Source organism: Lycorma delicatula, chromosome 3, assembly GCF_047948215.1.
Source record: "Lycorma delicatula isolate Av1 chromosome 3, ASM4794821v1, whole genome shotgun sequence".
Lineage (NCBI taxonomy): Eukaryota > Metazoa > Arthropoda > Insecta > Hemiptera > Fulgoridae > Lycorma > Lycorma delicatula.
In genome coordinates this window covers 28431484-28457781 of record NC_134457.1, presented here as the reverse complement: position 1 = coordinate 28457781, position 26298 = coordinate 28431484, and the positions used below count along the sequence as shown (strand labels likewise).

The 26298-nt window shown below is 29.2% G+C and overlaps 1 protein-coding gene across 1 annotated transcript in view; it reads left to right on the top strand.

Moving 5' to 3' along the window:
* LOC142320865 (semaphorin-1A-like) overlaps positions 1-26298 on the top strand; it is a 465152-nt gene that overhangs the window by 367968 nt on the left and 70886 nt on the right. Inside the window, exons 6-7 of the mRNA XM_075358842.1 lie at positions 10794-10898; positions 20356-20444. Coding sequence (XP_075214957.1) covers positions 10794-10898; positions 20356-20444 — 194 coding nt within the window. The remainder of the gene's footprint in view (positions 1-10793; positions 10899-20355; positions 20445-26298) is intronic.

Below are 26298 nucleotides of genomic sequence, written 5' to 3'. Positions count from 1 at the left end.
TTTTATTGTTAATCATTTTTATTATTATTACATCTTTAATTTCATGGTTCAGTTAATTTTTATCGTTCTATTTTATGTATATGCATAATTAATTAATTGGCTTATTAAATTGGTACGTGTCACGTTCATCAATACTAGCTGTCACCAAGATATGCATTACTTAGTTACCCTTGCTTGGGTAATATAATCGTTTAATTATATAAACTTAATGGTTGTTAGGAATAACCTTAATGGATTCTCCGTTATATTATAGGATTATATACGTAATTATGTGCATTAAAGATATTAAATTAATAGTTTTAACGATAAATCTAATGACATTTTTTCAGGTTTATGATATAGGATTTTTGATTAATTGAATTAAAGGTTAAATTGGAATTTTTAACTAATAACAGTTGAAAAAAAAAATATATATATCGTGAGTGATTCATAATCAACGCCCAGCAAAAACTACTAAAGATAAATTGATGAAAATTTGTGTACACGTTCTTCTTATGGTGTTAGTGCACGTAAGAAAAGTTTTTTAAATTCCAAGTTTAAAGCGTTAAAATGGAGCAACAATTAAATTTACAATTATTTTTTTTTCTATTCATTGGTAACAAATGAAGATACAACTTGATTTTAATATCTAAAAACCAATTTCTAGATTCTTGAAATTCCGAGTATAAAGGGTTAAAATGGCAATGTTTTTTTTTTAATTTCTCGGTAACAAATGAAGATATCTTGATTTTGATGTTTATAATCTTTATGTGAATATCTAAAAAATCTTATGTAGTCATCACATTACTACCTTATACTCCTATTAAATTACACCTTTTTTTTTTTTAAATGAAAAGTACATAAAATTTTGTTTCACTAATAACTTCTGATATTTCTTCATTTTATTTTTATTATTATTTTTGAATTATTATTTATTGTAATTTATTTTTATAATCACAGGTTAATAACTATTAATAAATCAATATATTTAAATTAAAAAAAAAAATTAAAAACAAGATGAAGTTGGATTGAACCGATGTGCCTTCCCTTTGTAAGTTCCAAATATTTCATTAATTAAACGTTTATTTGGCTATAACTCTGGAACCAATGAAAATAATTACCATTTATGATATATCGTTGAAAATCTCTCAATGAGGGCTTATTGTTGCAGTTAAGAAAAAGTTCAAAATCCTATTTTTTTATTTTTTTATTTTGGGTTTTTTGAACACTTTTGATCCAGTCGATTGCAATTAGAAGAGGAGATGCACAGATAGATGTTACAACAGTCCTAAATCCAAGATTCAAAATCTCAAAACTCAAAATTGTTTTTGAGTTATGTGAGTACATACGTACGTACAGACGTCACGCCGAAACTAGTCAAAGTGGATATTTCGGTTGAAATCTGAAAACCGACATTTATCGCGATCACAATACTTCCTTTACTTCGTACAAGAACCTAAAAACCAATTTATAGATTTTTCAAATTCGACCTTGAAAGGGAATGAAAAAATTAAAAAACATTTGAACAATTTTTCTTCCAATTTCCTTGACAATTTACTTGACTAAAACATTATTAAAAAAAAATTGACCGCGACGGGAAACGTAAATAACATTATAGCGCGGGCAAAGCCGCGACAGGGATGCTAATATATACATAATTTATTATCGTTTATGTGGCTTTTTTTTTTGTGTATGTAAAATTTAATTTTGGTTCTTAAGTAAATTGCTGTGACGTGAATATTGCGTGTAAAATACTACTTACAAGTAATTTAAAGCATGTCGCATGCAATTTTTGTTTTTATAATACATTATTTTTACTTCTTTGTGTTATTACAATATTTATAAGATCCGGTAAATTTAATACCACAGGTATATATATCTTAAATACAGCTGTAAGCTGCAGTTTGCTTCAGCGTAATATATCGCAAGGTCAGACAGGTAATACAAGCGGATAAGTTTTTATCAACCTAAAATAAGTAGTGTAGTATGGATAAATTTAGATTGGTTTTGAACAACCTCTCTTATGTGTAAGTTAAATTAAAAAAATTGTTTATTATTCCTATTTTATAACATATGACTGTACAAGAGTACAGTTCATTTACATTCTATATATATTATCCTCGTTCATCTTTTGACGTAATACGTGACGATGGTACCGGAAGCTAAACAGAAAAAGAGAGAGATACGGGTTTATATATAACACTGATTATTTTTCCTATAAAATAAAAATTATCGTTTTTTATTTTTATTTATTTATTTTTTTTATTATATTACACTCAAATGCTGTTCTTCATTTTTTATAAATCTTATATATCTTTGGTGCATTATATCTTTACCGATTAGTTTAAAACTTAATAATACTGGTAAAACGTGACTCTGCTTTTCAAACCTAGGTATTTTTTGACCAGAAATTTTCCATTTATTGATTATTTTATGAAATAATAAATATTTCAGTTAAATTTATTATTTTTTTTTATTTTTAATTTTTATTTTTTTGTCTTCAGTCATTTAACTGGTTTGATGCAGCTCTCCAAGATTCCCTATCTAGTGCTAGTCGTTTCATTTCAATATACCCTCTACATCCTACATCCCTAACAATTTGTTTTACATATTCCAAACGTGGCCTGCCTACACAACTTTTCCCTTCTACCTGTCCTTACAATATTAAAGCGACTATTCCAGGATGCCTTAGTATGTGGCCTATAAGTCTGTCTCTTCTTTTAACTATATTTTTCCAAATGCTTCTTTCTTCATCTATTTGCCGCAATACCTCTTCATTTGTCACTTTATCCACCCATCTGATTTTTAACATTCTCCTATAGCACCACATTTCAAAAGCTTCTAATCTTTTCTTCTCAGATACTCCCGATGTCCAAGTTTCACTTCCATATAAAGCGACACTCCAAACATACACTTTCAAAAATCTTTTCCTGACATTTAAATTAATTTTTGATGTAAATAAATTATATTTCTTACTGAAGGCTCGTTTAGCTTTTTTTATTTAAAAATCGGGTAAGTTTATTCTAATAAGCTGAACAAAAAACTTCGTTTAATAATGAAAAATATAATCATTATTGTGTTGTGGATTAATTTATATTTGTAAATAAAGATTTTTATTAATTTTTTGTGTCAGAGCGGGTGATGTACAGTAACTAAGTAAATGTTTAGCTAGCTCATTGTCTGAATGAGAACATCAGTCAACAATACAGCCCATACAATACAATGCTATGTTATGTAATGTTACAGAATTTCTCCCCTTCCCATTGATTAATTATAAAGTATAATAAGAATTTTCTTCTTTTAAAATACCACTTCAAACCCTAAGATTAGAAGTAATCATCTTAATGAGGATTATTTTTAATTACTTTTATTTATATATACAATCTCTTTTTCAGATTTTATTTATAAGTATTTCTCTATCAATAGCTATTACTTGGAAAATAACTGATAACTGAAAAACCTTTTAATTTGATAAGGAAAATGAAAAAGAGTAATTTAATTGCCAAGATTTTTTTTTTTTTGCTCACGGATATTAAATTTAGTTGGGTATATAACAGCCTAAAAATAATATCATTAAGTTTTTTTTTTACTTTTTTTTATTAATTAATATTTTTTGCTAATAATTAAACACTGAAGTTTATGAAATTAATTTGTAAGTTAACTAAAAAATAAATTAATGAGGAATATAATAAGACCAACCAGAATTTTTTATCGTCATTATGAAGCTAGTTATTAAAGTTTCAACCTCATCAGTAAAGATATAGGGAACCAAGAATAGATCTGAATTATAAAATACATATTAGAATTACGTTAACAAAATATAAATCAAATTATAGTAAATTGTATAAGTCCATTCGTTCGTGCTTCTGTCTTAATTGCAAAATGTTCTTTATCCACCACATTTCTCCGACTGAAATTTAATTTGTTTCATTAATTTTCCGTTAAAAGCTATCCTAACATTCATTTCTCATTTAAAATGTTGTACAACTCTTAAATGAAAATATCTCACCCATAGAATACTCCATCAATTGGTGCTGTCTAGGTTTATACTATGACCACATTCGTTAGTTTTTATATAAGCCAATCGTAAAGAAATTGACCTTGTTATCCATGTTCTTCAAAAGTAGTGTGATGGTTTTTGATGGTATGTTGTTTGTTTATTCCCATATAATTCCTGACGGGTGATTTTCATGAAGATAATACCAAACGGTTTGTCATTTTTGCTAGTTAGGGCGGAGAGCATGTGACATTTTCTTTAATTTGAAAAACAATAAAATAATATCCTTTATTACTAATCAAATGGTGTAACGAATAAAAATGTTAAAAACTAATTTAAAAATTGTACGAGTATGAAAACCTTTCATTTAATTTAGGGTTTTTTTTTTTGTATAATAGGTAGTTTGAAAAATATTGAGCCTTTTGCGCACGACTTAGCGAGCGCTTTCTGACAAACATCGAAGGAAATCCGCATGGAAGGAAATTCGCCATTGACCTAAACATCCATCACTAAACAGTGTTAAACTATATGGAAAAAGCTGGCTATAAAAAGAAGCTCGACATTTGGATGCCAAATGATGGGAACAGCAAAATTTACTCGATCGAATTTATATTTGCGAATCTCTACTGAAACGTAACCAAATTGAACCGTTTCTGAAGTAGTTGATCAACTGTAATGAAAAGCGGATAACCTTCGACAACAGTGAGCAAAAAAGATCCTGGTCGAAGCGAGGAGAAGCTCCACAGACTGTGGTAATGCCCACACTGACGTCCATGAAGGTTATGCTGTGCGTTTGATGGGATAGGAAGGGGGCATCGTACATCACGAGCTGCTGCCGCCATGCAGAATGATAGACTCAGATCTCGTACTGTCGACAATTAGCGCAGTTGTACCTAGCAATTCAAAAGAAGCGGCTTGCACTGGTCAACAGAAAGGGTGTTGTATACCACGCTGACAACGCCAAACCGCATACATCTTTTAACGACCCGTCAGAAATCAATACTTTATAGACAGCCTAATATTACTAAAATATAATAAAAATATTTTATTAGATTTAAAAGCTATTTAATAAACTGTTAGTTATTAAAATAAAAATGAGTATATAATTTTATATAAATTTAAATTTGAGCCACTGGAAATATTGAAAAAAGTAGTTATCATTGAATAACAAGGGAAAAAATATCTCGTTTTACAAATTAAATTAATAAATACAGTGTGATTGTTGATTTTTATAGCACTTAAAAGTTTTAGAATCTTCGTGAAGATATCAAATCGTTTGTGTCTTATGAGTGATTAAAAAAATATATTTTTTTTTTTAATTATTCATTTAGTACTCCAGAATTGAAGATAAGGAATTTAAGACTTATTTCAGAATTAAAAACGTTACTAGTTTTTTTTTTTAATCCAACATCGAGGGCACAAACAAATTTATCAATAATAACTCTCCAGATTTATAATGCTGTTATCCCTAAGGTATCATAATCTTATAAAAATTATATCATAATCAAAAAAAAGATTAAAATAACATACATAAATGTAAATAAAAAATGTAGATTAAAAGTTTAATTTTCACCTCAACAAAACTTATCAACTAAGAAATTTCTAAACAAACTAAAAAGAGTATAAATGAAAAAAAAATCCCTTTCGGCACGCCGGAAGGCGGAGATAGATTTCATCGGTGCTAAGTAGGAAACAAAAAAGATTTTTCCACCCTAAGTTAAAAAAAACTTCAAATTTACTCAATACGACAATGGTTGCATGTGAAAAGATTTTCACTTGTTTAGCATATGACAATCCAGCAACATTTTGGTCATTCCTTGCCGTAAGAGTCAGTTATATCAAAAATTGTTATAGACAAACGTTTTAGGTAATGTTTAGAAGACTAACAACCACTTTAAACCGATTCGATACTCTTGTCTATTAAGGGAGGTATGATTTATTTTTGTCTTCGAAACTCCATTTTTTCCACCCCCTGGGCTAATGGTGGTGATATCAAAAAACTTTACTTCGATAAGTTTTTAGGCCTTTATCAAAAGAATAGTAGGAACTTTAAACGAATTCGATATTTTACTTATTAAGAAAGTTATAGCGACATTTTGTTTTTTTTCGAAAGAGCCTCCCCATTTCCACCCCTATGGCCAGATTTTGCCCATTAACAGACTCGACCGAGATTTTGGGTCGTTATGTTTTACGTATTAATTTTAAAGTGATTGGTGCAAAATTACAGCAGTTATCGTGTTTAAAAGAAAGTGAAATATAAATATATTAACTTTTGAACTGACGGTAGTTTTGGGGTCTGGGGAATGTAAAACGCGAAGATATGTCGAAATTTTCCGTAAGTTTCCTGGAGGTACTCATTACAATAGGTAGCTTTCTTATGAAATCTATTAAAATGAAAATCTTTCTATAGAATCATATCATCCCACTTCGACAACTAAGTTTTTTAACTTATTAGTATAAAATTTTAAAAAAAATCTCTAAAATAGAGTATATTTTTCGTCAGATCTCAATTAAAAGACTAATTATTATGCTATCTTAGCACAGTCAAATTAAAGAAATTAAAATTGATTTTAATGAGGAGTGAGTCTGATTTTGTTTCTATATTGAGTATATAGATCTTTTCGATTTCTTTGTTTTTTTTTTTTTTTATTTGAGTGTAGAAATATAAAATAATTTCTTTAATTTGAAATTCTTCGTGTTTGAATTCTTTACTACCACCCCGAATGGATAATTTTGTTACCAGAAAGCATTTCATTTTATTTATTTATTTTTGTTTACATAAAAATAATTAATTTACTCTCAAAAGATGTGATTGCATTGTTTTATAAATATAAACTACACTGTAGAGGTTTTCTGTAATTGTGTTTTTCTTAATGTCTCTTTTTTACTTTTTTTTTTTACAGAGTTACATGATTAATTAATTATTTGTTTAAGTTTCATTGTTCTTTATTTTCTATAAAAAGCAGTGATTCCTTCGTTAAAACTGGTCTATACTACAAAAATAAACATATCCTACGTTGAATAAAGAGGACCTTGAAGTTGTAATTAAATAATGTAATTAAATAAAAAATCTACCGTTATAAACAAACAAGCATTGGTTTATGTTCCTGTTAACTATTTTAGTATGGAACAGCCGTTACTTTAATTAAGTATTTGTTATTCCGTTAAACTTAGGATAAAAAAATTAAGTTTATTATTACTCGGCAACTTATTTTTCTTTTATCAAAAGAAAGTTTAGTTTTCTTGCACATCATTTAGAATAATTGTTTTCATATTTGTTACGGTGTCGTCATTCGTTGTTTCATTTCCTTGTTTCAAGGATATCATTATCAACAATTTAGTATTGGCTACGTATTTATATTCAAAATTTTTATTTTATTTTCAATTAACATTTTTAATGTATAAACAACCGAACAGAAATGTTTCTAAAAATACCATGAAATCTAATGGATTTGGGTAGTCTTAGTAATATTTTTTTTACTTATTTAAAAAAAATCTTATATCTTCCAACAGATTATTTTCCTAACGATAATTATTTGAAAATTAGTCTTGTCCAGCCTGAGCTCTAACGAAATGATAGGTTCTAAATAATAATTATTTATTTAGAGCCTAAATATAAAATACATCCATTTGGATTAGATATTATTATATTTTTATAATTTTGTCCGATGTGGAAGCTTAATAATGTATTTATATACATTTATTACATGTTAGTTATAAAAAGTATTCAATTTATAACAAATATCAGTGCATTATAATTTCTTTAGAGCAACAGTTTGGTCTACACGGAACTTGGAACTTTAAGTGATCTGAAGTATGGGGGTTTCGAAATAGTCGCCCCCCCCCACCTTAAAACTAGCAATTATAGCTGGTTACCCGTCCTTTGTTTAGGTACAAAAGTGTTTTTTGCACAGTTTTTAGCGTTGCCTGACAAGCACCTCGAGGAGGTGATCGTACTTCGTTTCTCATATTTTTATTTTTTAATCATGTAACTGCAGGCAGGTGCAGCCAGTGGCATCGCATACACGATAACATTGAAAGTGGCTGTATTAATTAAGCTGTCGTGCCGTTTACCTTTACAATTTTAAAGCTACTTTTCTCAATAACCAAAAGAGATATCAAACAAGAAATTAATATTAAAAATTAAAAAACACGACTGCTGAAAAAAGACATTTCTTACAAACATTGCTCTTTTTGTTCTGGTTTGGTTCAATCATGATTTTCGTATACTAGCAAATACCTCGTTAGAATTTTGAAAATTGGAAGATTGGTTGCAAAGATATAACATTTTCGAATAACCGTTACCTGTTAGACCGAGAGTGTACCTGTTGTATGCAAAAGTTAGCCTTCAACCTATTAACAAATATTCCGTTTGAATTTTGAAAATCGGACGATTATGTACAGAGATATTATAAGAACATCCCATTGCACCTTCCAAAACAGCGCCCCAGGAACACCGTTTGTTACCATTTTATGGTGATTAGTGGTCTAGCCTCGCACGAGATGTTTCTGTCACCTCACCACTCTAGCCTCACACTCAGTTTTCCATGGGAAGCCCATTATTCATTATTATTAAATATAAATTTTTATGAAACATTTTTTTTTTTAATTTATTTAATATTAGTTTATTTTATTTAACTTAAGTTTAATTCTATTATTTTTTAAATATTATTCATTTGATTTATTCGAATCATTCAGTTCAAATCCAGCTCACACAGTTGTAAAGGCTCACATTTCACAGTTCATTAGTTTAATTCATTAAAGTTTTTGCTTCATCCCGCAAATTTCCACTACGACATGTATATTTATAAAAATAAATATACATGTAGTAGTGGAGATTTGACGGTTGAAGGACAAACTTTAATGAATTTATTAATATATATATATATATATATATATATATATATTTATACTGCCTATGAACTCCCGGTGACGTAAGAATTCCAAAGTGCCAAAGCCATACATCTAAATTGGTTCGGTCGTTGAGCTGCTAGTGGAACGAATAAACATATACCCTAAATGCATTACACTCCTTTTTGGATAGTCATGTAAAAAAGTCAAACAAGACAATTTTTTGAATTCAGTTTCACCAACGATTTGCAACAGTAAAGTTGAAATCGGCAAGGAAAATAATCCGTTTGTTATTGTAAGCCATTAATACGGCCGTCATCTTGAAACGATAAAATATTTCTTAACGCAGTACTCTTATGTTCTTTCCAAGTATAAAAACTACGTTCATGCAAAATTTCAGTTCAATCGAGAGAGTTGTTTTTGCGTGAAAATGTAACAGACGCGCAGACACTGCTTGATATATATATAAAACAGATAACAAGTGTTCTGTAGTAGTTTATTGTTGTATATTTATAAAGTGTATAGTTTTTTATTCTACCTCTACCGAATCCTATATTTTATTTTACCGTATCATTAAATTATCAGTAGATTGTATATAGAAGATTACTTGTATTTTAATATGTTTATCTAAAATTTTGCGAATTAGCAAAAAATAATGATGTATTAGCAAGTTATGATGTATTGATTATTACTTTTTTGACAGTTAGAACTTCAGGTAATTATCAAATTAATTTTAATTAATTTAGTTTTCAGTTTGGGCAAGTTGGGATAAAATTTAACAAATATTCTCAAAATGAGAGATTCAATTTGTTTTCATAACTAGTCAACATATTTTCATAAATTGTATATATAATTTTAACAAAAGGTTTCTTATTAATCTAGATCCTTTTTACTTCCTTGTTCGAAGTAAAGTATTCGCGAAGAAATTTAGAAGAAATAATTCGCGAAGATCGCGAATAATTCGGTTTTCAGATTTCAACGGAAATATCCATTTTGACCATTCCTGAATCCATTTTGACTAGTTTCGGCGTGACATCTGTTCGTACGTGCGTATGTATCTCGCATAAGTCAAAAACGATTAGCCGTAGGATGTTGAAATTTTGAATTTAGGACTGTTATAACATCTAGTATGCAACTCCCATTTTGTTTGCAATCGACTTGGCGAAAAGTGTCCAAAAAAACCTCAAAATCAAAAACATTTGCATTTTGGACTTTTTTTTAACTGCAGTAGTAAGCCCTCATTAAAATAAGCGGTACTTATTTTCATTGATTCCAGATTTATAGCCAAATAAAATTTTAATTAATGAAATATTTAGATTTTATAAAGGGAAGGCACATCGGTTAAAATCCTACTTTATCTCCTTTTTTTAACTTTTTATTTTTTTATTATAAATATATTGATTTATTAATAATTATTAACCTCAGATTATAAAAAAAAATGTTATAATAAATAATAATTCAATAATAAAAATTGAAATACAAAATATGAAAAAATATCAGAAGTTATTAATGAAATAGAATTTTATGTACTTTTCATTTAAAAAAAATGTGTTTATGCAATTTAATAGGCGTACAAGGAAGTTATGTGATGTCCCATCACATTTTTTTAATCTGTAAGAATTAATTTAATAAACAGGCCAATAATTGTAAAAAAATGTATATAAGTTAAACTAATAATACTTTTAAAATTATATACAATAAAAATAATAACAAATATTAAAAGTTGACTATTCATTTATCTTATTCTGGCATTATTATATTTGTTCGTCTAGTTCCTCTCATGAATATAAGGCAACACTCAAGCTTGAAATTAAGAAAACCGATTTAAATTAAATTAGTAAAATATTTCTGGCTTAAATAAAACGAAAATTTATTCTTTTTATATGTATATTTGAATATATGTTTGATGTATGTATAAATATTGTTTATTTAATTTTTGCCATTAATATGTTATTGTTATTTTCAGATGATGTACTTTATACTGGGACAGTTGCCGATTTTTCTGGTATGGATCCAATAATTTATCGAGAACCATTACAAACGGAGCAATACGATTCTATGAGTTTAAATGGTAAGTCTATTCATAATAGCTTTTAAAATCTTTTTCTTTTTTAGCATAGTTATTTAAAAAACACAGCGTTGAGCGATCAGGGCCTAACACTAATTATTCAATTAAATATCTATATACAGTATTAGGAGACCAAGTCAAAAAGTAAACTGAAATTAAAAAAAAATTAATACATATGTTTGTATTTACATAAATGATACATGCATTATTTTTCAACATAATCCCCTCCTACTTCTGTGCACTTAGTCCATCTTTTAACCAACTTTTTAATTCCTTCCTGAAAGAAATTTTTCGATCTGTTGTACAGAAAACTTTTCACCGCTCCTCAAGGCCTCGATAATGATTCCCTCGCAACTCTTCTTTTAATGGGCCAAAACGATGAAAATCGCTTGGAGCCAGGTCTTGATTGTACGAAGGATGATCCAGCAACTAAAAACGAGATCTTGAAGACAAAGGACTGAACTCTACTTCAGTTCATATTCCTTTTTTTTTCCTGTTTAGCCTACAATAATTACCTTTCAGGTAATACTTCAGAGGATGAATCAGGATGATATGTGTGAGTGTAAATGAAGTGTGATCTTGCACAGTCTCAGTTCGATTATTCCTGAGATGTGTGGTTAATTGAAACCCAACCACCAAAGCGGCATCCACTATCTAGTTTTCAAATCCGTGTATAAATAACTGTCTTTACTAAGACTTGAACGCTGGAACTCTGCGATGACTCTGCGTGACTCTGCGATTGAGCAGAGTCACGCAGAGTCACATTTACTTTCTTCAACCATCGTCGAGATACCGCTACACCTCACGGCTGATGGGATCCACGCCCTCGGCAGTGTAGTCGCCATTCCGCCGACAGTGTCGTGTGCTCGTTCAAACTACCCTCTCTAAACGGCGCTACACCTCACGGCTGCATGGTAACCCATGCCCTCAGCAGTGCATTCGCCGTTACGCTGATTGCTAACATTCAAATAATCACCACAATTTCTATCTAACCGTGGTTCGACACCAATACGCCTACCTCCGGCCAATCAACTGCCCAGGCGGTCTCCAGCCCGAGGTAATTGCAATATCATTAACTGTAATTCGTCGATTACCGAGAATCATTTTTTTAAGCGCTTCAATATTAACGTTAGTCTTTGAAGTGGAAGGCCTACATTACCGTTCTTCATTACAGAGAGAAATTCTACCATTTTTAAAGAGATCAACCCATTCGTAGAACTTGCTTTCACTCAAATAACTCTCTCCATATTGCTGCTCTAGTTGTCGAATAATTTCTGCTGGTTTCGCCCCTTCTGAACTGAGGAAATGTATCACTGCTCGCATTTCTTCTTTGGTGCAATCAAACAAAGGAACACTCATTTTAAACACAATCACAAGTAGTTAACAATGAAACAATACTTTCAAAGAACAGCTGATAGAGGTTATGAGTTGTAGCAGAACAATCATTGCTGCCATACATGTGATTGGGAGGGAAATCTAAATTTCTCTTTATTTTTTCACATACCCTCGTAGTATGATTTATATAAGAATTTGATTGGCTGTTGCTAATTTCGTTGATTTACTTATTGGTTTTCTCGTTAATATTTTCCAAACGATATTTTTTAATCACTATTTCTTATTGGGGATGACTATAAACTGTTGAGTACACGTTTTTCTGGGAGTTTATATGTAATATGCCGAAGCTAATGTTCAGTTACATCAGTAAAACCAGTTACGGCTTAATTAGTTTATCAATTTGTAGAACAACTGTATACAACCCCGGCTTGATAAATACTAATCAAAATTTGCTTATAGCCATAAAAATAATAAAATGAATATGTTTTTAATTTTTTATATTATTTTTTTTTTAATTAAGATGAAAAATGAAGTGTTAATTAGCAGCAATACAGGTGGTCTTAATAGGGTAATCGACTTTCGAACTTGCTTCTAGATGGTTCCCATAATATAGTTTGGTGCACCAAAACCACCACCGCTTGAACTATGTAGTCCATTCTATTCTGTAAATTATTAAATTGAAATTAATTGTGTAAGTTACTTTGTAATTTAATTATTTACTTGCCAATTTGTCAAACTTGACAGGATGCTGAATTTAATTATATGAAATATGTAGCTAATGATCAATTAATTTTAATATCTATTTTGTTATATGTATTATTATTATTATAGTCTGCTATAAAGGAAAATTTGAATTATCAAATTATAAATATTACAGAAGTACTTTATTTAAAAGATTTTTTTTACTGCATTTCACTTTTAAAATCACAGGATATGTTCAATAATGTAAAGCATTAGAGTTAGAATCTTGCTTGTTTTAATTCAAACGATATTCTTTTGAATTAAAAAATCTACATATAACTTAAAATTAAATATGTTACTTAAATTTAGGTATCTATTTAGTTAACTATTTAGCTACTGGTGAAGTAAATCTGGCGATTTCCGATGCACAATGGTAACAACAAATCAGTTTTTTATCCAAAAGGTTCCAGATTCGAATCCGATCAGGAATACATATTTTTTTTGTAAGTTAAAAAATTTCTGTTCCATATTCCCACACCCAAGTTTTCAGTATATGTTATCAATGAATCATAAAAAAAGATCTAATTATATTATTCTTACCACACGAATTGAGTTTAAACACCTTTAATGGTAAGATGCAATTACTGTGAATTCACGTACTCACCTAAACTTACTGAGATCTTAAATACTATTTTCGGTGCTTGTAAAATGCTCTTGATATTACTTTATATAGATTGTTTCAATTATAATATTACTGTGGGAATTTCATCTTTCCATTTTTAACTCAATAATTTGAATTGCTAAATCAAATTCCGATATCCGTGTCGGAATTGTAGTATCTCGGCCTTTCATCTGGAGATCCTGGGTTCAAATTCCGATCAAGCTTGGCATTTTTATATGCTACAAAATTCTATCTCCATATCGCAAGCTTCAAGCTTATGTGATGAAATTATCAAAAAAATTTGGCTTGTTTAATATTGCTTACAGCAAAAAAATTTGTCATATTTACTTCTTTATAATTAATATTTTATCATTACTTTCCAGTTTGGATGTTTTAGAAGTAATAGTTTTCCACTGTTAGTCAGTTTTTAAGTTAAAGACTTTTTCAATTTTATTTCTAAAACTTAAACCTAAAAGATTGTGTTAATTTTGATGAGCCAAATAACAAAAATTAGTATAATAATTATACATTATTAGACAAAAATTAAATGGTACATTATTAAAATAACTTTTATGTTAAGAAGAAAAAGGATTGATGATAAGATGATGTACTGTTTTATAGCAGTAAAATAATATTAGTTGTATACAATGAAAATATAAGTTTATCATTGAAACAAAAAAAGAAAAGTAAAACTATTATACTAAAGAAAGATAGGAAATTATTAGTCTATATTATTTATTTATTCGTCAGTCAACAGGCTAACTGTCCAAATATAGTCACTATTTTTTATAATAAAAATTATGTCGTAGTTATCGAAAATTCCCGAATCTGACTGGGATTCAAACATAAAAATTCCGAATGAAAGACAGGTATGTCATTATATATGTATATATATATATATATATATGTGTGTGTGTATATATATTATAGCTTATTCATCAAATATTTGTTATTTTTGTTTCATTCTTTTTTTTGGATTAGAGAATAAAAGCTGTAGAAATGATTTTGCAATATAAAATAGTCTATACAGAGAAGAATATGAGGTTATATTAATTAATTATTTTGACAGAAAGAATTGAATAAATTGTTGATATTACAAATGTAAATATTTATTTATTATTCAAATGTGAATAACGGAGGTTTTATTTACTTAATTATTTATTTTACTTTTAAATATTTAGCATACACGTGTACATATTTTACAATGATTGCATTTATATTTACATATTTTACATGTATAATTGTATTAAAACTGGTTTTTATTCTTAGATTCTGATATGTGTTAATACGAAATATATAATGTGTCAAAGCATATTATTTATCCAGATTTGGCAGCATCACATTTTACTTAATACAGATAGACTAAAAGAGTGGTACAGTCGCTTCTATCACATTATTTAATCAATTGTGTTTGATTTTACTATATACCACTGACCAAAAGAGATATTTCAAGACATAAAATATTTATTTTACAAAGTCGAATTATATCCTACGTTAATATTTTATTTTTACTTTTCGGTTATAGCTTTATTCTTCATACACCAGTACAGCTGTAAAGGAAAAGGTATAGGCTCGGCTAAAATTTTGCGTTCTGGATTTTTGACAAATGTTGACGTTTCAAGAATCCCCTTCCTAATCCAAATACATTATTACGATACGATAATTAATATTATAATAGGGATAATTAATACGATTTTTCCCATTAACGAACTCGACTGAGATTTTCGGTCGTTATATTTTATGTATAAATCTGAAAGTGATTGGCGCAAAATTACGGCAGTTATCGTGTCCACAAGAAAGTGAATATATATATATATATAAATTTCGACATATCTTCACATTTCACGGAAATTTTCCGGAAGTCGAATCATGGTACCCATTACAATAGGTAGCTTTCTTATGACATTTATCTAAAAGAGGAAGGGTTGTATTCACCATCTTTAATTTTTTATTAAAATTTTTCAATTTTAAGTCAGTCGGTTGTTGTATCGCCCCACCGGTGATAGGGGAGAAGTATTCAACATTATTTTTAAATAGTTTTTGCTTCATACCTCGAAAACTCGTTGACTAAAAATGTTTAAATTTGGCATAAATAATTGGTAATATGTATACTAGCCGATCGGGCTCTGCCCTGACGGTTGTAAGAATAATACTGAGAAATAACAATTGAAGTATTCAGGCTTTACGGAAACCTGAAAAAGAAACTAAATTACGAAAGAATAAACTGAAAAATTAAATCACACAATGTTCATCATTAACACGGATGATTTACTTGGTGTTCATCAGAAATAGAACACGCTGGAAATGACCCTTTCGTTCGTAAATTCTGATACACCGATGTTTAAAAAGAATTAATATTAGATACAGAAATAATAATACGATTTTCTGTCTATTTTTCGTCTGTTTGGTTTTAAAAAAACCGGTTTTTAAAAGATTCTGTTTGCTTTTTATTGCCAGTATTTACAATAAATTTTTCATGATTAAATTCTGTATAAGTTTTTTTCTAAATCTTACACATTTATTAGTCATTTAACAAAGCTGGTATACTAGAAACCTAAAAACAAAACTTGTTTTTTTGACGCAGACTTTTGTGTTTTACGTGGAATATCTTAAAAACTTCTGGAGTTACAGTTCTGGGACCTGTGTTATACTATTTCCCAGCTCAAATTACACAAGAAACTACCAACTTTACTCCTTATTTTGGTTCCAAAAATTACAGTAGTGCTTCTTTTTATTAGAAGATCCAAAATCCGGGAGAAATCTTTCGCTAGCAGTAACTCAAAAACAATACCTTTTCAGACTATGTTTATATGAACGTTTTTCATTATATTCACCAGTAGAATTTGTCCTGAAAGTTCCCCCTTTTCTTCGTGGGCCACTTTGTATATAAGATATATCCCTGACGTTGGTCTGATATTCGATTTTCTGGTTTGCTGCACAAATGCATCATGGTACCACATATTTTTACATTAAACTGTAGTTTTTTTTTTTTTAGCTTTGTTGAATAACAACATTTCACCAAATTGGACTGGCTTATTAAATTAAATAATTACTTCAGTAAATGAAATTTAAAGCTCCAAAAAACAAGAGGACTTTACAAGAGGATTCTATGCACGTCCATTCATGGACGTGGATAAAATATGTTGTTAAACTTTATTTAATTTTCATTATTGAAAATCCAACTATATCTTATACGAGGGCTGTCCAGAAAGTAACTTACGTTTAGAAATAAAAAAACAACCAATTAAAAAAAAAGAAATTTTATTACATACATTTGAAAGGGACAATCTTTAACTGATTTTCCATGTAGTCTCCATTTAAATTGAGGCACTTTTATAACGACGCACAATCTTCTCAATTCCTTCTCTGTAGAAATTGATTTATGGCATCCATCTTGCACAAAACTTGTGATAACCAAGCAAGCTTTCCCGATAAAATTTTATGCAGTAAACTTCGTGAAATTTGGGGGAAATGAAGCGAGAGTTCCGTAATTGTAATGCGGCGATTTTCACGAATTTTATCGTTGATTTTCATCGTCAGTTCATCAATCATAAGGCTAGACCGACCAGTGCAGTCCTCATCGTGAACATTGGTACCGCCATTTTTAAACTGAATGTACCACTGCCTCACTCCACCTTCACTTATTATTCCATCTCTAAACATCTCACAAAGTTACCGATGAATTTCAACTGGTTTCTGGTTTTTTTACCAGTAATAACCTCATCAGTGGACGCACCTCACAACTCGCGGGATTTTCTATAAAATTGCACATTTCAATAATTCACAACGAACAAAGTAGAAAAATCACAGTCTACACGCTACGACAGCTTGATACGTACTGATTTTAGAATCGTTTTGACGCTAAGATGGCGGCTGTATCCCTATCCATCTCCACGCTAGGCACAAACGTAAGTTACTTTCTGGATCGCCCTCGTATTATTCTAAACGACATCGGAACTTTTTTAAAAGAGGAAGTCCTGTTGGATTCGACGTAAGAATTATTAAAAATGTTTGAATTTTCTATAATTTCTGATCTTTTATCTGTTATTCAGTTATAAAATATAATTTTGGTGATAAAAATATATACGTGTCAACTTAAAAAAAATATTACTATATTTACTGCATTTTTACTTATAAAAATATATATAAGGGTTCAACTGGAACTGATTAATGTTAATTAATAATTTTTATCTTTTTCACAATTACACTTTTAATACTGCATAAGGTTTTAGGTAAAAAACGTTATTAATCAACAACATTAAATTGGATCCAAATCTTTTATTATTGAAATTTTGATCTTTTTCGCAATTATACTCTAAATAATTAAAAAGTCTATAATATTTAAAAACAATATCTGTATTTAAAAAGAAATCTGTCAATGCCAAAGCCGGAAAACTTATACACCCGTTTGCCAGCATTTTTATTTAGTGGGATTGATTAATAAATTGCAATGATATAATTTTATAACATGAGATAAATATTAAAAATTAAAAAACACGACTGACCAAAAAAAAAATTGCTGGTAAACATTTCTCTTTAATGTAGGATAATTAAAAAGCGTGCAGGTGACAATTTTGTATATAATATTTGTATATAGCACAATTTTGTTTTTAAATTTATTTATATACAGCCTTAACGTTATTTATATGTAGCCTGTGACACTCCCGATAATACAAGGATTCTAACGCGGGTTTATACATATAAATCGGTTCAGCCGTTGATCTGCTTCAGTGGAACAAAGGGTGGTGATATACATACACCCTAAATACAATACACTCCTTTTGAACTACGTAGGATCCTGCGGTTAAGATGTGCTCCTTAAATCGCTGATAGACATAATAAGTTTTAAAAAAACTATGATGTTTCATATTTATAATTATATATAATTTATAATTTCATATTTACATTCATAATTAAAAAAAAAAAATGTTTAGTTTACATCTTCCTTGAGGAGGAAGTTCAGGTAACACCAGAGAAAACCTGTAAGTTTTTAGTTATAAATGCTTAGATCGCATTCTTATCCCCAATCTTACCTAGCGCGGCCTTCAAAATGGAACCAGAGAAATTCTTGTATAAATTCATCATCAGTTCAGAAAAAAAAACATATGTAGAAGTTAAACAGAAATAAAGATATGATAAAAACATTTAAAAAGAAATAACACCAACCAGGTTTATCAGTAATAGATTTAACTTCTTTTTTGTCTTTTTTTTAACCTATGAGACTTTCGGTAACGTAAGGATTCCAACGTGGGCTCATACATCTAAATCGGTTCAGCCGTTGAGCTGATACGGTGGAACAAACATATATACATACACCCTAAATACATTACACTCCATTTTGAGCAGTACTTTATTAATAATATAAATTGCATGTAAAATAAAAATTGTAAAATATTACTTTGGTAAAATATATGAATTAAGAAAAATTATTAATATTTTATAATTACTTATAACATTAACCAAATAGTAATGACAGATAGTAAGTATAAAATAATTTACAGTGGTTTAATTATTATCTGAAAATAATGTATTATTTTCATATAATCTAGTTTGGTGAAAAAGTTTTTACATATTTCTTGACTTTTCTATTTCATGCATGTGCAATAGTTCTTTTTGCGTATATTATATAATATTAAAAAAAAGTTATTTAATTATTCTAATTTATTTAATTTTTATTCTATTTAAATCATTGATTTTATATCGGAAAGTTCCCAGTAAAAAAATAAATGGATCGAATTCAACAAAAATTAAAAAAAAAAAAATACTAGTTTGAGAGAACATAGATTTTTTTTTTGAAAAAAGTTGTTCTCAGATTTAATCGTTCTCAGTAAGTAAATGACACAGTGAAGAAGTGCTGTTGATTTTATTATGAAAACTTCATCCACCTAAAGTGTTAAGTACGAAACTTTTTATGAGAATAGACAAATTTATAGATAATAGAGAGTTCATTTTAAAATTATTCTATTTTGTTTCTCTAGCATAGAAAAGAACTGTAATTCTCTTTTCCCATAAAAGTAAAACTTATTTATATGTTTTTTTTTCTTTAATGATTTTTATTTCTTAAATTGTATAAACTTATTTTTTATTACGATTTTATTACCATACAATACTTAATAAAACTTTATGTAGCAAGCAGTTCTTTTTTTTTTAATATGTCCTTTTATAAATGTAGTATCATTGTAGTTAAGTAAAAAATTTTGATAATTTCAATCTTTTAGAAAACAGATAAAAGAACTGTTATGTATTTTTATAAATTTTGCTTAACCCATTAAATTTTTTGGATATTTTTAATTACAACGCATAAATACGAGCTTGGATGAATATATTTTAAGAAAACCGGTACTGTACCTTTTTTCAATAATGTAATAAAGTTGTAGATAGATTCAGATAGCGTGAAAATATTTCGCTCCATCTTATCAAAACTCGCAAATTAGTGAGAAAAATAATAAAATATTTTTTATTAGGCGTTTAATTTAATATATTACAAGAGTTTTTAAAGCCTTTTACACGGGCAAGGCTAAAAGAAGTTATTTTTTGTTTTTCGTTTTTTTATATAGACAACTTCTTTCTTAGTGTCTCTTCGTTTTTTTTTTTTTTTAAGAAAATTTAATAACGGAATAGAAATGTGTATTTTATCAGAAAAAAAGAATGGTGTAAAAAATTAATATCCTCAATTTTTTACTGCTTAAATTTGTTATTACTGCCACTGTAAACGTGCGCAATACTTGATATAAAATAATTTCTGCTTTAGTTTCTAAAAATCAATTTTTTTATTTGTTTCAGCTCCTAATTTTGTCAGTTCAATGACTCAAGGGGATTTCGTTTATTTCTTTTTTCGAGAAACCGCTGTTGAATACATTAATTGTGGAAAGGTAAGTTTTATCTTTAAGTAATTACTATTATAATAATAATAATCATTATTCCACAAAATAAACAATTGTAAATGAAAATAAAATTACTTACAGTTATAAATTCTTAATACATAAGCTTAGTAGACATACAACCAAACAATATAAAATAGAAGAAAAATAATAAAAGTAAACAATTATTACATAATCTTGTACAACTAGGTACCCCTGTAGTAATTGGAGGTTACCATCCAATTATATTCAGTGAGTAAAATAATAAACTAATCATTTATTGAATAATGGTCAAGTGTGGATTTCCAAGTTTGATTTCAAAATTAATTACAGGCTACAAGTCTTGCAGTACTAAAATTTCAACTAGTGACAAATTATATACACAAACATACAGAGTAAATAACTCTGAACCTTAAATATAATACAAGAATATATTGATAAAATTGAAAATGAAATTAATCCTAGATAAAATTGAAAGAAAAATAATGATAACAAAAACAAAGATAATAAAAATATGAAACTTTTAGAGTCATCGATTCCACCCAGAAACACAAGCCAATCAATTAAAAAAACTATCTACATCTTCATTTGACAACAGCCAATTATAAATTGATAGTGCAAACCTTTTAGAATTTTCTACGGATTTAAATTCCCTTGGTAAGTGATTAAATATTTTTGAACTTAAGTATTAATAAAAACGTTTAAATAACTCAATTCTTGGCCTAGGAGTCACTCCTAGGCCAAGAATTGAGTTATCCGCTTGCCGCAAAGGCCTCGTAACCAAAGTTCCAAGGATCCTATCCTGTATACAACCTTCATAATACGTCATTAGTATTCTATAGAAATATATATGATGCAGTGGCAAGATCTAAGGCCTCTGAACAATAGAAAGGATTCATGTCGTTTACTTGTACCAAATATTATACGTACTACATGCTTCTGAGCAATATAAACAGATCTAAAAACACTGTAGTAAGCTCCACCTCAACATATCACCCTATACTTTTTTTAACCTTGACTCTACAAAAGCATAATACTGTGATTTCAGAACTCTAAATTTTTCTATACATATTACATTATTTCTGATATTCGTAGTACTGTACTTTACTGTACATGGTTAACACCTTCACAAATTATTGTAGTTTCTTAATTAATTATTGTATTTATTAATTATTGTATTTATTGTATTATTGTACCCAATTTAAGTAAATATGTGTTTCGAATTAATAGATTTCTTTCATAATTTTGCTTCTTTTTAAATTTTTTAACGATAATTTACACAGTTTTGTCTTGTAAGATATATGATGAGTTATAAAATTATTTAGTAATCGTTTGTGAATTTGAAACATTTGGTTGGATCAAGTGATACTTGTTACGTATCGGAATATCATGTGAAAACCTTTGATTCGATATCGTAAGGCTGTTGGGTTCCTTGTTTATATAGTGAATGTACCTTTGTTAAATATCTAAATCGTCATGCTACAATATTTTCTTAATTAGAATCCGAATGTTGAATGCTGGTCAGGAATCAGTACCGCCCCCCTCAGGAAAGCCAACTCGGCAACCAGAAGAGAAGGTCGCGATGTCTCGATCAACCAGGAGGGACCCCGATGTGAGCTCAGCTCTAAGCTGCAATTAAAGGGAGGGTTAATCTACAGCCACGTCACTTTGGGTCGACCGAAGCAACGTTCACAAGGCGATTACCGGTTGCCCCTAATTGGTTAAAAATGGTACGAAAAAAAAAGGAATCAGTACCGAAAAGCAGAAAAGATATAACTTGTACAACCGGGACTCGAATTGTTTATGTCTCTATAGCACACTATCAACAACCCTATACAACACTTTGAGTTAATGTAGATTATTCGAACGTTAAAAATATAGTTGAAAAATTACATTTTGAAATAAAATTTGAATCTTAAATGTAATATTTTAAGTACCATAATTGTAACAGTTTTAGGCAACCGATATGAGCCACGAATCATTCCCGAAAATGACGGTCATTCCTAAGAATAACAAGTATTCCACATCAGTTTATTAGGGAATGTAAGAAGCGAATTGGTTTCTTGTTTTTTTTCTTCACCGAGTCAAATATACGATTGAATATCAGCATTCCAAGTTTACCGAAATACAAGTGATATTCAGCCCTGCAGAAATGACACCTTCATCTTGTTAACTGTAGGGACTTATGTATTAATACACTGGAAATCATTACTCTCAGAGAAAGCATCTCTGATTGGTTCCTCAGGTACTTTATTTGTATCACAGCCATAAGAAACACGAACAAGTGGTGTAAAATTAATGCATCCCTTTTTATTGTAAAACAATACGTTATATGCATTACTTTAGCTTAGCAGATGATAAAAAATAAAATAGATGAAAATGACGTGATATATACCAGTTTTTTTTTTTTGTTACGTTTTGTACAACCATTTTACCATATTAACGAATTTCTACAGGCTCTACACGTGACTCTATTATACTTAAGGCCCCTCGTGGCTAATTTTACGAACGCATTTTGTTTGTTTCAATTAACATCGTGCTTCAGAATCTGTGCTGATGGATTTTTTGTTACATGTACGAGTTTTGTAACACATAAATCAAATAAACACACTCACATACGCACCTGCTGCACCTTACAGCACTCTTGTCATACAAAGAGAGAAAAAAATATTTGAAATTTAAAAACAATAAACTAAAAATAAAAATCGTGGTAGCTACAAATGTATTAATCAATAAAAAAAAGCTGACAGCACTGTTGAATACTTTTCTAGCATTGGTTATTTATTTATTCTTATTTAGTGGAAAAATAATGATCATGAAAAACTTTACCTAAGATTTCTTTTTTGTGATATGGGTATGGGTAGGGGTATGACGATAATTAAAATTATCATTTTATATTTAAATAAACCAAAAAAATACAAAAAATAAATTCAAAAATTGGTGTTTTTTTTCTGCTCCTCCACCTCCAAAATCATTTTCCAAGAAAACTTTTTTGATCTTTCTATTTTTTACTCTGTTAAATGGAAAAAATAAACAATTTCACTGAAAAATGTGCAACGAATAAAAAGTTATGTATATTTTTTATTATTATATTATTATTTAAACTTTTATTAATAATCTAGTTTAAATAAACCAAAAAAAGTTTTAAAAGATTCAAAAAATCAATATTAAACTTTGATCAGCGCTCCTAATCCCAATTATCCCTCACCCCCCGAAGTATTTTTTGGGCCACTTGATCTACTAGTATGCTTAGGAAGACACTAAAAAAAAAAAATCAGTTAAAAATATGCAAAAATAATACTTTTTTTCGATTTTTAGGGTAGGGGGAAAATTTGGAGGCATTTTTTTTTTAACGATAAGATAAGTATGCACACGTATGCTAAACTTAATATAAAGTGGGATTATGTTTACAAAACTTTGAGAAAATTGACCACAAAAAACTAACTATTCCCCTCCCTGGAGATATTGACCCCAAAAGTTTATCAATAAATTGCCCCATAGACTCACTCTAGTGTCTGTACAAACTTTCATTAAAATGGGTTTATCCAGTCAATAATTATTAAGCTTCAAACATGCCCATACACGTGCATACTTACCGTATGTACGAGCGTTACCGCAACTTTTTTCAATGGTCTGTGGGTCATAAAGCGAGAAATGCAAAAAAAACCCATACCCCATTGTTTGATTGATTACCATAGTTTCCTTCTTGCCGCATAATTTTAGAGCTAAAACTAAAAGTCAACGTAAAACGACGTCTTTATGGTCATGTTGCTTTATATTTCTATAATGAGAGAGAACTTTTTTTTAATAAATAACATTCATTTTTATTTAATTGCCAAATATGCATCTGATAACATTTTTTATTACGATAAATAATAATTACAGCATATTAGAACGCGTTTGTATAAAAAACCTTTTTATGTTGTTTTTTAGGAATTGTCATTTTGAAATATATAATTGTAATAAAAATTGGTTGTAGTTCAAAGTTTGAAATTTATTTTAGGAACTGTATCTTTTTTATTAATTAATCCATTTTTTATTATGATACATAATTATTCCAGCATATTAGAACGCGTTTGTATAAAAACTTTTTTTATGTTGTTCTTTAAAGAATTGTCATTTTGAAGTACATAATTGTATTAAAAATTGTATTTAGTTTAAAGTTTGAAATTTATTTTAGGAACTGTACCTTTTTTATCACATAAAATAAAAAATTATCGATTAATTTCTTGTGAGATAATTTTTTTTCCTGCTTCCTTTTTTTCAATTATAATTAAAGTCGGTTTCTTTATCCGATTATTTATTTTTATCCTTTAAGAAACGGGGTAGATTTTGTGAGTTAGTGATTAATATACTTCTATTTATTACGGTAAACATGCATGATAAGTCGGATGACAAGTGATATGATAAGCTACTAAGGTACATGATGTTCTTATATCAGGAAGTATAATGTTGTGGACTGAGTAAAAAAGGGATTCGTCATTGCTTATTGGAACCACTCCGTTTTCTGCTACATGAAGTCACCCCCCCGAGCGAAACTGATAAGGTTACAATGAACGCGCCCTCGCAGCTTCCTTTAAATTCTAAATTACCCCCTTTAACGCTCCTTTTCTCTGCTTCCATCTTCTTATCGGGTTCTTCTCCTCCATTTCGCCGTGTTATTATGTACCAGTTTTATGATATATCTTCACTCAAATCAATCTTCTCTCTTGTTACCGAGTTTTCACTCCCTAACATTTTCCTTATCCTTAATCCTTCGTCCTCTCATTCCTTCACGAATTCTGGTCTCAAATGGTCGACTTTCCTACCAAATATCTAAATTACAATTCTTTGGCTTGGCTTTTTTCTTTAAAGTAAAATAGATTACATTATTGATTTTTATTTCGTTTTTTTTTGTCAATATCTCAACATAATTCGTAAAATAATTAACATGTGAAATAAAGACTTTAGCAGTATTGATTTTTTATTTAATTGTGTTAATTAACTCCTTCTTCTTCAAAAAATGAAAAAAAAAATTATATAAATACATATAATATTTTTTTTTATAAGTATCAACTGCTATCATATTATTATAGATTATATAATGGTGTTCGCAAAAGAACTGCGAGGTTTTAAATTAAATTTTCTTTATCACATTTAAAATTAAAATATATGTATTTTATTAGTGAAAGTAGAAATTCTAAAGTTTTTTTACCTTTTAATGTAACTCATAAAAACACCATTTATAGCCCTACTACTGCTCTTTTTCTGTTTAGCCTCCGGAACCACCGTAAGGTATTACTTCAGAGGATGAATGATGATGATATGTATGAATGTAAATGAAGTGTAGTCTTGTACAGTCAGATCGACCATCCTATCCATTGGGTTGGTCTAGTGGTGAACGCGTGTTCCCAAATTAGCTGATTTGGAAGTCGAGAGTTACAGCGTTCAAGTCCTATTAAAGTCAGTTATTTTTACACGGATTTGAATACTAGATCTTGGATACCGGTGTTCTTTGATGGTTGGGTTTCAATTAACCACACATTTCAGGAATGGTCGACTGTACAAGATCACACTTCATTTACACTCATACGTATCATCCTCTGAAGTATTATATGAAAGGTAATTACCGGAGGCTAAACAGGAAAATGAAGGTCGACCATTCCTGAGATGCAACCACCAAAGAACATCGGTATCCACGAACTAGTATTCAAATCCATTTAAAGTAACTGCCTTTACCAGGATCTGAACCATAGTACTCTCGACTTCGAAATCAGCTTATTTGCGATGACGAACTGACCACTAGACCAGCCCGGTGGGCTACCGTTTATAGCCCTGCAGACGTGAAACCAACAATCCACCTCATTCCACACTCTGGCGAGAATGT